General features: G+C 57.3%; 1 protein-coding gene across 7 annotated transcripts in view; it reads left to right on the top strand.

Annotated features, from left to right (window-relative positions):
- PNPLA7 (patatin like domain 7, lysophospholipase) overlaps window positions 1-12,103 on the top strand; it is a 57,630-nt gene that overhangs the window by 19,034 nt on the left and 26,493 nt on the right. For 5 of the 7 annotated variants that reach the window (XM_082696379.1, XM_082696377.1, XM_082696380.1 and 2 more), the window contains 7 exons: window positions 232-332; window positions 447-593; window positions 5,752-5,829; window positions 7,356-7,561; window positions 8,825-8,956; window positions 9,727-9,850; window positions 10,346-10,459. In XM_082696379.1, coding sequence (XP_082552505.1) covers window positions 232-332; window positions 447-593; window positions 5,752-5,829; window positions 7,356-7,561; window positions 8,825-8,956; window positions 9,727-9,850; window positions 10,346-10,459 — 902 coding nt within the window. The remainder of the gene's footprint in view (window positions 1-231; window positions 333-446; window positions 594-5,751; window positions 5,830-7,355; window positions 7,562-8,824; window positions 8,957-9,726; window positions 9,851-10,345; window positions 10,460-12,103) is intronic. The other 2 variants (XM_082696378.1, XM_082696381.1) reach the window with 1 other exon arrangement.

Raw genomic sequence — 12,103 nt, 5'->3', positions numbered from 1 at the left:
ACTTAAAATCTTTAAAAATTTTTTTAATTAAAAAAAACAAAACTTGGTTGTGGGTCACAGGAGAGCATGTGAGCCAGCACGGTGGCTGCGGTCCTGGGACCCGAGTCTCACCTCCCAGGGTCGGTGCCGCTCCGCCCGCGGGGGAGAGCTCAGCCCGCCCTCTGCCAGTGGGCGTGGACCCACATGCCCGGCGGGTCAGCACCCCGTCCTGAGTCCTCCCTCTGTTTGCAGGGAACACAGCCGGGGCTACCTCCGACCTGAGGACGGCATGTGACCGGGCCAGGGTCCTCCTCCAGGCGGAGGAATGCCCTGGGAGCGCCATGGCCAGCAAGGTAGGTGGGGACCCTCTCTCCTCTATCAGGCTGTGCTCTGCCTTGGCGTAGTGCTCCCTGCGGGAACCTTTCCCTGCCACGTCCCTCTGACCACGCTGCCTGTGCTCTTTCCAGTCCAAGAGGAACGTGACTGTTGCAGACGCTCCCTCTGCAGTCTTCCACTACTCAGAGACCAACTCCGACGAGACTGTCTGCCGCAGGAAGACAGATGCCATCTTCAGAGCCGCCAAGAAGGACCTGCTCACCCTGATGAAGCTGGACGTAAGTGGCCGCCCTCCCGCCTTCTCCGGCTGCGGTGAGCCGGGAGACGCGCACAGTCTCTGGAGGGGCCGGTGCCGACTCCCGCAAACTCTTCTTATAAGAACCCACTGCTTTTGGGCCTTGTGTCCCGGGTCGGGGCCCCCACAGGCCCTGCCTGAGGCGGGGCTCCCTCTGGGACTGCTCAGGATGGTGACCTGCTGCTGCTGGCTTTGCACACCCTCTCCCTGGCACCGTCTTCTCAGCACCCCTGGCCCTCCCCCGCGTGCTTGCAGGGGCAGGAGCAGGCCGAGCATCCTGTGCGCTCTGCACACTTCGGGCACCCCCAGGATGCCCTGTAAGTCACGCCAGGAGTGACCATCTCCTGACTGGGTCCTCGTCACGTGCCCATTTTCTCTTTATCCTTTTCTCCCCTCACATCTTAAGGAGTCGCGAATACCCTTGTACAGAAGGATGTGGGTGCCCATGGAACCACCATGCCAGGGACCAAACTGTTAGCCGCTCCCCAAAACCAGCTGGGTGCCCTCTGTGGCCTCGGCCCCTCCTCTCCAGGATTCACTGCCCAGAGCCCGCGTGGGGACTCTCTGTGCGTGGTGACTCATCCCGTGTGGCCCCTGGGCCTGCTGTTCCTTGCTTAGTGGCCCGTCTGTGACTGCCCCCATGCTTGCTGGTCCTGGGGGCTCTGCCAGCATAGGACTCAGTGTCCGTCCCTTGTCCACGCTGTGGAGGGACATGAGTGGACATGACATGTCTGTGTCCTGGAAGTTGTGCGTCCCCCCGCCCAGATGAGGGGCTCCCGTGGCCTTGCACGCATGACAGTGTCCAGGTGTTCAGCCTTTTCCGTTTCAGGTAAAACGGGCACAATGTTGAGTGCAGCTTTTTTTTTTTTTTTTTTTAAGATCGTGTTTATTTATTTGACAGAAAGAGACACAGTGGGAAGGAACACGAGCAGGGGGAGAGGGAGAAGGAGAAGCAGGGTTCCTGCAGAGCAGGGAGCCCGATGCGGGGCTCGATCCCAAGATCCTGGGATCACCACCTGAGCTGAAGGCAGATACTTAACGACTGAGCCACCCAGGCGCCCCAGCTTTTGGTTTGAATGACGTTTTCTTGATCCTAGTAGGGCTGGGCACCTTCCACGCGTCTCCTTTGCCTGTTTCTTGGGAGGCGGCGGTTTGGGACTTCTGCCCATTCTCTGTGTCCCTCTTTGACTGTAAGCATTTCTTTACATTTTCTAAAGAAGAGTCTGTTTTGCAAATGATCTGCTCTATTATTTGCTTTTTTTGCTTTCTGAATGGTGCCTGGACAGAAGTTCTTAATTATAACTGTGAACTTACCAGGCTTTTCCTTTATGCTTCGTGCTTTTTGTGCCTTGCTTAAGAAATTGTTTCTTACTTCAACTTCATAAAGATGTTTTCTGTATTGTTGTTTAAACATTGTCTTGCTTTACCTTTCTGAGATTTAATGAGACAGAGCTAACTTTTGTGCAGGAAGGAGGGATTGTGATTATATAAGTAGATATACATAGAGATTTTTTAAGAAATAGTCTGTTTTTTTTAATGTTATTTATTTATTTGACAGAGATCACAAGTAGGCAGAGAGGCAGGCAGAGAGAGAGAGGAGGAAGCAGGCTCTGCTGAGCAAAGATCCCGATGTGGGACTCGATCCCAGGACCCTGAGATCATGACCCGAGCCGAAGGCAGAGGCTTAACAACTGAGCCACCCAGGCGCCCCTGTATTTCCTTTTCTTGCCTATTGCATTGTCAAGGACTTCCAGCACAATGTTGGAAAGGAATGGTGAGGTGACATCCTTGCCTTGTACCTGATCTTAGCTGGAAAATATCCAGTTTCTCATCATTAAGATGAGGTGATGTGAACTGTAGGTTTTTGTGGTTTACTGAGGGTTTTTGTGGTGATTGGGGGTTGGGTTTTGTCGCATGCTTGTCTGCATCTGTTGATGGGACCATGCGATTTATCTGTGTTGGTCTGTTGATGGAATGAATTACATCAATTGATTTTCAAATGTTGGACCAGCCTTGCCTACCTTGGACAGACCCCACTTGGTTGTTGTGTGTTAATTCTTTGTATATGTTGTTGGGTTTGACCGGCTGACACTGTTTTGGGAATTTTCACACCTGTGTTCCTGGAGGTGCTGGTCTGTTGTTCTCTAGTAATGTTTTCCTCTGGTTTTTGTGTTAGAGAAATTCCGGCCTCATCGAATGAGCTAAGAAGAATTCCATTTTCTGAAAGAGATTGTAGAGAATTTTTTTTTTTAAGATTTTATTTATTTATTAGAAAGGGAGAAAGAGGGACACCTGGGTGGCTCAGTGGTTAAGCGGCTGCCTTCGGCTCAGGTCATGATCCCAGCGTCCTGGGATCGAGTCCCACATCGGGCTCCTTGCTCAGCGGGGAGCCTGCTTCTCCCTCTGCCTCTGCCTGCCTCTCTGTCTGCCTGTGCTCGTTCTCTCTGACCAAAAAAAAAGAAAGAAAGGGAGAAAGAGGGAGCAGGAGCAGGGGGCGGAGGGAGAAGCAGGCTCCTGGCAGAGCAGGGATCCCAACGTGGAGCTCGATTCCAGGGTCGTGACCTGAGTGGAAGGCGGAGGTGTCCCTGACCAAGCCCCCCACGTACCCCTATAAAGAACTGTTAGAATTTCTTCCTTATATCTTTGGTAGAATCTACCAGGGAACCAGCCCGTATGGGCTTGGTGCTTTCTGTTTTAGAAGGTTATTGATTGCTGATTGGATTTCCTAATAGATAGAGGCTTATTCAGGTGGTGTCTTGTGTGAATGTCGGTGGATTGTGTCTTTCAAGGAATGGGCACATTTCGTCTCAGTCACCACGTTGTTGAACACAGAGTTGCTCATAGTGTTCTTTTGTTATCCTTTTACGTAGTTTGGCTTCTGTAGTGATGACCCGTCTTTCATTTCTGGGATGAATAATTTACTTTTTTTTCCATTTATCTTAGTCTGGCTACGGGCTTGTCAGTTTTACTGATGAGGGCTCTGCGCTCAGCAGGGAGTCTGCTTCTCTCCTTCTGCCGACAACCCCCCCAAAATAAGTAAATAAACATCTTTTTTTAAAAAGTGTTTCTGGGATCAAGCCCCACATCGGGCTCCCTGCTTGGCGGGAAACCTCCCTCTACCAACCCCACTGCTTCTGGTCCCTCTCTCAGTGTGTGTGTGTGTGTGTGTGTGTGTGTGTGTGTCTGTGTCAAATAAATAAATAAATAAAAATCTTTAAAAAAAAAAAAAAAAAAAAGGAAGGTTTGGGGCGCCTGGGTGGCTCAGTGGGTTAAGCCGCTGCCTTCAGCTCAGGTCATGATCTCAGGGTCCTGGGATCAAGTCCCGCATCGGGCTCTCTGCTCAGCAGGGAGCCTGCTTCCCTCTCTCTCTCTCTGCCTCTCTGCCTACTAGTGATCTCTCTCTGTCAAATAAATAAATAAAATCTTTAAAAAAAAAAAATAGTGTGTTGTTCGGGCGCCTGGGGGGCTCAGTGGGTTGAGCTTGGGATTATGAATTCAAGCACCACATTGGGTGTTGTTGAATTTCCAAGTATTTTCAGATCTCCCATTTATCTTTCTGTTAAGACTTCTAGGGTCATCGCTCTGTGCTTTGAGAACAGACGCTGTGTGATTAGCATTTTCTTGAATTTCCGGAGATGGGGTTTATGGCGGAAGGATGGGGGGTTCATGTGAGAAGTTCACTGAGTGTTCACGTGAGAAGGCTGCGTTCTGCCTCTTTGTGTGAAGTGATCATAGATAGGACTTCTGCCCGGGTGTTGGATGGTTCTGTTGAGGCCAGCTGTGTCCTCACTGGCTTTCTGCTGCCAGGTCTGTGTGTTTCTGACAGAGTGGACGGAAGTCTCCAGCTGTTGTCGCCAATCCGTCTGTTTGTCCTGTCGTTGTCGGTCTGTCTCCCGCAGGCTCGTGCTCTGTTGTCAGGTGCGCACACATTACATTGGGTTGTCGTGTGTCTGAGAACTGACCCTTCCTCACTGTGTGATGCCTGCCCTCCCTGCTAACCTTCCTTCTCTGGAATCGGCTTCACCCGAGGCGCATAGAACTGCTTCTGCTTTCTCTGACCAGCACTACCCGTCTTTCTCTGTTCATCTACTTTGGTCTGCGTGTGTCTTTACATTTAAGTTGGGTTTCTTGGAGACAACTTCTAGTTCTGGCTAGTCTGACAACCTTTGTCTTTTAATTGGTGTGTTCAGACCATTGATTTTTTTTTTTTTTTTAAGATTTTATTTATTTATTTATTTATTTGTCAGATAGAGAGAGAGAGATCACAAGTAGGCAGAGAGGCAGGCAGAGGCAGAGAGAGAAGCAGGCTCCCAACATGTGGCTCCTGCTTGGCCTCTGAGGGTACAGCAGCCTCGGGGGCCTGCTGTCTAGGCTTCTGGGAAGCACAGGATGGGCCGGCCGGCCACCGCACACCCGCACCGCCTCTGCTCATGCTTTCCAGGGGCTCTGGGCTTGAAGAGGGGCAGTGAGAGAAGGAGGCGGCTTCCTCACTTGGGCCGTCCGCGCACCCTGACTCCACACCCCAGCATTTCATCACTGCCGGCTGGCCTTGCGACAACCCTCTGCACCTTTGAACAGATTCATGGTCTTGAATTGTTGCTTTTAACAACACTGGTTATATTAAGTTTATCATTGATAAAGAAAGAGAAGGCACTGCAGCCAACAGAACTTGGGTCCCAGGGTGGTCAGGCACGGGGAGCGGGGCACACTGTGACCCCTCCGTCCATCTGTCTGCAGTGAGGCCTGCGCGTCCGGGCCGCACTGCTTCACCCTGACCTCCCCTTCCCTGTTTAGCGAAGGCCTTGTGGACCCCAGAAGCCTAGGCTCTGCTGAAACCATTTACCCCAAGGGCAGGCCCGTGGAGCAGAGAGTGCTTGCTGGTGGATTCAGGGTGGTTCCTTTCCCTCCCCTGCTGGAGGCCCAAGGGCGTTTTCTCCGCTCCTGCAGAGCCCGCCGGAGCTCCTGGAGGTTCAGCCTGTGAGGCCCTGGGGCCCCATGATGGGGTGTCCTACGCCAAGGGCACCCGTTTGCCGTGGGCGGCTGTGCAGGGTGCGGCCTGGCAGTGTTCCTCGGCACGGTCCGTCCATGCTCCTCGTGGGGCCAGGGCCGCCTCCCTGTGTTGACCCCTGCGTTGTTTGTAGGACCCCTCACTCTTGGATGACCGGGTGTCGCTGCTCCACGTTCCGGGGGGCACGGTGGTGTCGAGGCAGGGAGACCAGGTAAGCCCAGGGCCGCAGTCGGAGGGAGTGGTCCCCAGGGCTGCCCGGCGTCGGTCGTGCGATGCAGGGCCCGTGGCCCCTGGCCCTGGGGCGCTCCTTATCCCAGGCTGTGGGGGTGTCTGCGAACATGGTGCCAGTCACCCTGCCCGTCCTCGCGGGGGAGGGTGCGTGTCCGCGCTCACAGATGCCTGTGTCCGCACGTTTGTATGAGAGTCACCACCGATCTCACAGTCTGGTGCAGGAGAGACGCTTTTGTTTTCCCAATTCTCAAATCCAAATACAGGTGAAAAACAAATTTTTTTTTTTTTTTAGTGAAATGAACCTGATTTCTGGTTCTGAAAGCCACACTCTGCTGGGCAAGCAAAACTAAGCTCCACAGCTCCTGCCTCGCCTCCCCCGCTGCTGGCATGGTCAGGGCGTCTCTCTCTGCAGGAGTTGTGCTGTCTCTGGCCCCTGCACTCCTGGTGGACAGTGTTTTGTCTGGTTTGCTTTTAGAGCAGCTTTGATGAGACGACGGGTCTTTCTTGTTGGATGAGCAGGCCGAGCCTGGGCCCTCCACCCCTGTCCCAAGGGGTCGAGGTGACGGCAGCCAGCGGTGCAGACCCAGGGGTGGACGTGGGGACTGACGTGCCCTGGCAGCAGGCGCCTATAAGCCCTGGATGGGGAAGGCTTGGAGGTCCAGCCTGGGAGCAGGGTGGTGTGAGGCCCCCAAGGGGATGCTCTGCGGGTGTCCAAGGGCATCAGTGTCCCCGCTTCTCTCTCTACCCCTTCTTCCCTCTGGTCTGCACCATGACCAGGAGAGGCTCTTCCTCTCCCCAGAGGAAGCACACTGCTGGCTGACTCTCTTGTGCCCAGTCAGTCAGGGCCAAGGGTCAGGAGAGCCCTCGCCTGTTCACAGACCACAGTCCTCACTACTGCCTTCTATGGCACCCAGTGCCCGGGGACCCCTCAGAGGCAGTTTGGGGGGCACGGGGTGTAGAGCCTGCCCATCTGCCCCTGGCCTCCCAGACCTGAGGGCCAAGCCTTGCTCTCAGGCCTCCCAGAGCCCTGCACTGGCCCTTTCCTGCTCAGACCAGAGAGGAGTGGTCTGACCAGAGTAGGGGTGAGCAGGTCTGGAGATAGGCAGGTAATGGACTTGCCACAGTGAGGTTGGCCTCGGAGCAGTCTCACGGGCACGCCTGGCAGACGTGTAGTGTGTGGGGTCAGGGAGACTCAGCAGGGCCGCGTGGGGAGAGACGGCAGCACATGTGGAGGCCTCTGGACGGCTGTCTCCCGGGCAGCAGGGCCGTGTGGCTGCGCAGGCCAGCTGGTGTGTGGGAGGGGTGTGCGTCTGCGGCCAGGCTCTCTGCCACCAGAGAACTGACCCCCAGTGATTGATCATCAAACGGTGAAACCATGGACCCTGCTGACACTCCTTCTGGGAGAGCCCAGCCCAGGAACAGTGACGTGAGACAGCACAGGCACAGGAGAAGTGCAGCCCACAGCCAGCCCCCGTGGCCTCCAGCCCACACCCCTTGTTTGGTCAGGACGTGAACATCCTATTTGTGGTGTCGGGGCTGCTGCACGTGTACCAGCGGAAGATTGACAGCGAAGAGGACACCTGCCTGTTCGTCGTGCGCCCCGGGGAGATGGCGGGCCAGCTGGCCGTGCTCACGGGGGAGCCCCTCACCTTCACCATCAAGGCCAACAGGGACTGCAGCTTCCTCTCCATCTCCAAGGCTCACTTCTATGAGTGAGTCCAGGCCAGCCTGGGTGGCTCCTGGGCAGGTGGGGCCGTGGCAGGGCCCACGTCGGGCACTTCTCGGGGTCCTGCCTCTGGCCCTTCTCACGCTGGAGACAGGAGTCCCGGGGACAAGGGCAAGGCCTGTGGGGGGAGGTGGCAGGAAGGGCCTGTGGCACTACGGGGTTAGCCCCAGAGGACTGCAGCTCCTCTTCAGGAAGACACGGTCCGTGGCACCCTTGAGCCTGGGTGCAGGCAGGGCCTCGTCAGCCCTGTCCGGCCTGCCCAGGCCCAGCGGTGTCCTCAGCCTGAGTCCCTGTGAGCGTGGCGGTGTGCACGTGCCGACAGCACGAGTCTCCTGCCATCGCAGCTCCTGCCCTGTGGACATGGTCTGACCGGTGTCCTGGGCGATCTCGTCCAGTCCTGGGCCTCCCCCCGGATTTCGCTCCTGAGTGCAGGCTTGTGTGTTGGCTGTCCTGACGTCCGTCTGGGGTACCTCAGGGATTCCTCAGTCTGCTGTCCGCAGCCTGAGGACAGATCTGCAGCCCCCCCCCCACCCCCACCCTCCGTTTGCTCCTGTTCCACCTTTTGTCTGCTCTGGGACTTCTGCCTCTTACCTGCCCATTGCTCGGGCCGAGTCCTGGAGTAGCCCCAGTCCCACTGCGGCCCCTGAGCTGACCACAGCCCTGCTGCTGCTCTCCAGAAGCCTCCATACTCTGGGGCTGCCTGCTTCCACCCTCGCCCCCAGCAGCCTGTTGACGGACGGCAACAGGGAACCGGAGCCGTCGTGTTCCCGCTGGCCAGAGCCTGCCAGGGACCCCATTGTGCCCAGGAACCAATCAGCGCCTTCCCCGACTCAAGGCCCCGCGTGGCGGCCGCCCTCCAACCTCTCGGCCTCCCCCTGTCTGGTGCCTCTCACCTCCTTTCACGGCCCATTGTGGGGGGCAGGGACTTCACATGCCACTACTGGGCCAGGCCCCCACGTGAGGCCTGTGCTCAGAGCACATCTGGGGAGCAGATGGCAGTGGGCAGGGCTCCGCGGCCTGTCCCAGGGCAGCTGTCCACGGGCCACGACGGAGCAGGCGGCTGAGTGGGCACTGCGCTCTGTCTAGCCCTGGGCCCGTGTCTGTCACTTGCGACGTGGCATTATGTTGCAAGTTTGGTGAACGGAGTCCTGCTACCTCTGAAGTGCTGTGGCCTGGAGGGCAGGGGTGGCCCTGGCAGGAGTGGCTGCCGGCCGTGGTGGGGCGGGCGTGACTCTGGGCTCACCGGCAGAATCATGCGGAAGCAGCCCACCGTGGTCCTGGGCGTCGCGCACACTGTGGTGAAGCGGGTGTCATCCTTCGTGCGGCAGATGGACTTTGCGCTGGACTGGATGGAGGTGGAAGCCGGGCGCGCGGTGTACAGGTGCGGCCCGCGGTGGGGGGGGGGGCTGGCCCTCCGCACGTGCCCCCGGGGGAGGCGGTGCCGCTGATGGACTCCGCTGTGCCCCTGTGCTCCCCGCCCCGGGCGTGCACACACTCGGACACGCACGCTGTCTCACGGGCATCTCCCTGCGTCATTCCCTGCAAGTCCCCGCTGCCCTCGAGGTGGCCCAGCAGAGGTGACGCTAAATGGCGCTGCGGCAGGTGCCCGTGCGCTCGGTGTCCCTGCGATGCCGTCCGGGTGCTCGCAGCTCTGTGTCTCAGCTGCCGCAGCCGGGGGCACAGATAGGGTTACAGCTGTTGACTTTTGTGATAACTGAAAATTCAAACTAAGGAGATTTTAAGTATTTCGTTGTTTATTTAAAAACCAATAAGCCATTTATGTATTAGCCTATGCGTTTTTATTTATTTATTTTAAAGCCCTTTATTTTTTTTCAAAGATCTTATTTGAGAGAGAGCCTGCTCATTAGCGGGCTCATTAGCGGCGGGGCGGGGGGCAGAGGGAGTAGCAGACTCCCTGCCGCGCAGAGAGCCGACATGGGACTCGGTCCCGGACCCAGAGTTCACGACCTGCGCCGAGGCAGACATTTAACTGAGCCACCCAGGGGCGCCCAGCATATATATATTTTAATGTAAAACAACTGTGTTTTCCCAAACAAAAAGAATACAGTGAGAAGATTGCATTCTTCCCCCACCAGTGCTGGAGGGCTTCCTGGCCTTGCCCCTCCAGTCCAACAGCCTCTGTCCCCGCAGGCAGGGGGACAAGTCAGACTGCACCTACATCGTCCTCAGCGGCCGGCTGCGCTCCGTGATCCGCAAGGACGACGGCAAAAAGCGCCTGGCGGGCGAGTACGGCCGCGGAGACCTCATCGGTGTGGTACGGCTGGGCTCCCTCCCGCCATGCCCTGCTCTGTGGTGCCTGCTGGCCCACTGCCCGGGTTGGGGGGAGCCCTGGAAGTGACCTGTGGCGGACTCTTACCCCCAACCTGGGGCACCTTTCTTGGGGGCCTGATGTGCATGCTCTGACCCAGGCTGCAGCGCCAGGGCTGGGACGGCCGCTTCACCCCGTCCAGGGAAACATGCCTCGAGGTGGTTCTTCTGAGACTTGCGTGTAGGATGAGGCCCTGGCCGGTCTCTTCTGGGCGCCGGACCCGGGTCCTGGCGCTGCCGGCAGCACTCTCCCTTGCCAGCTCTCACTGATGCTTCTCCAACCGCACTCGCCCCTTTTCCTCCTGTTCCCCCCATACACCGCATTCCAGAAGGGTCGCCGTGTGCTCTGCCTTCTGGTTGGGTTCAGAGTGCGGCCAGCTGGGCCTGCAGGGCTGGCACGCGTCGGCAGTATGGCCGTGCCTCCCCAGCCTCTCTGCTGCAGGTGGAGACGCTCACCCACCAGGCCCGGGCGACCACGGTACATGCTGTTCGGGACTCGGAGCTGGCCAAGCTTCCAGCGGGAGCCCTGACCTCCATCAAGCGCAGGTACCCACAGGTGAGCACTCCTGTTGCCAGCCGCCTTCAGGGACCAGGATTTTCAGGCACAGGGCTGCGTCCTGCTCAGCACCAGGGGAGGTACGGATTGGAGTGACCTGGCACAGGCACATTTTAAAGGAAATGTCATGTGGACCAGCGTGTGGGGGTAAGGGCCTTGGGACGGGTGACTTGGGCACTGCCAGGAGGCAGGAGGGGGACGCGGGGATCCAGCGAGTGAGGCCGGCCTGGCCCATCCCACAAGTCGAGCGATGTCCCGAGTCGTGTTTAGAACCAGCGAGGAGTCCCAGCAAGCACCGGAGCGAGCCCGGGGAATGTGCGATTTCCGCAGCACGGGCCTTTCTCTGTGCTGCCTCACGGAAGGTGAACTCGGGATTCAGAGATGGGAGATGGAGCCTGGGCCAGCGGCCAGCGGCCAGCGGCCAGCGGCCAGCCGCACAATGAGGGGAGTCTGTGCTGCTCCCGGGGCAGTTAGTGTGGCTGGCTTTCCAGTGCTGGCCTCCCTGCTCCGAAGTGGTAGGTGTGCGACTGGGGACAGGGGAGAGCCTCTGAGCTCAGGGGTTGGAGAAGATCGGCCACGGCGAGACGGCCCGTCCTTTCCCCTCGGCACCACGTGGGCCTGTCCGGCGCACCTGTCTGCTCTAGAACACAAGGAACATACCCCAGTTCATTTTATGAAGTTGATTTTCATTTGAAACTTGATAAAAATACGGAAAAGCATTTGTGGCGTAGCTACAAATACTCTATGTTTGAGTAAATCAACAATAAAAAATGCTATTTAATAAGGGTGCATTCAAGGAATGTTAGCCCAGTGTCAGAAAATTATTAAAACGTAATCAATTATGGGAAAAAGTAAAAGGAAGACCCTGAGGATTATATCAGGGTTTCTGCAGAATTCAGCCACAGGTAGTAAACACTCAGAGTAGAAGTGAAAAAAGCTTCGGACTAGAACAGATGATTTATTCTGGAACTCCTGAGTCCAGGGTGGACAGGCCTCTCCTCCCCTAGCAGAAAAGGTTGAAAAATGAAACGGCTGGTGTCCACTTGGAAAAGGGGTGCTCGTAACATTTGCAGAGAACATGGGTCTTGTTAGCGGAAACCTCCAAGGGAACGGATCAGGAGAGTTTACGAGACGGCAATAGAGCTGAGACCCCTGTGTGCCCACGGGGCCTCCCGGCCAGAGTGGCAGGGCTCCTAAGGGCACAGCTAGTCGGGAAACCACACTTCGCAAGCAGGGCTTGGATGGAGGCCCTGCAGCCCAGTGGGAAACCAGGGGTGGGATGTCATTTTGTGAGCCATTTAGAGTGCCTTCCCTGGGGACATATCCCCGGGGGCCCCTTGCACTCCAGGAGTCTCGCCCGTGGGCTGCCCAGGCTCCTGGGCACGCAGAGCTGGCCTGGGGAGAGGGACCCCCTTGGAGGACCGCCGTAGTTCCGGTGCCGGCTGGACGGTTTGAAGTCCTTTCCTGTCCTCTTCCATCTGGATGTTTGTGCCCCAGATATGGGCCCTGGGGGCCCCTTGGAGTCCTTCTGATGTGTCCTGTGCGTTTCTGGCCTGGAGCCCCTGGTCCCTTCGGTGGAGCTAGGCCCGTCTGGGGGCCCAGCACAGGGGCCTCCCTTCCCACGCCAGCCCCTCCTGAGCCCCT

The sequence above is a fragment of the Mustela nivalis genome, assembly GCF_964662115.1.
Source record: "Mustela nivalis genome assembly, chromosome: 13".
Taxonomy (NCBI): Eukaryota; Metazoa; Chordata; class Mammalia; order Carnivora; family Mustelidae; genus Mustela; species Mustela nivalis.
The sequence above is the reverse complement of the archived record's forward strand: the minus strand, read 5'-3'. Positions and strand labels throughout refer to the sequence as shown.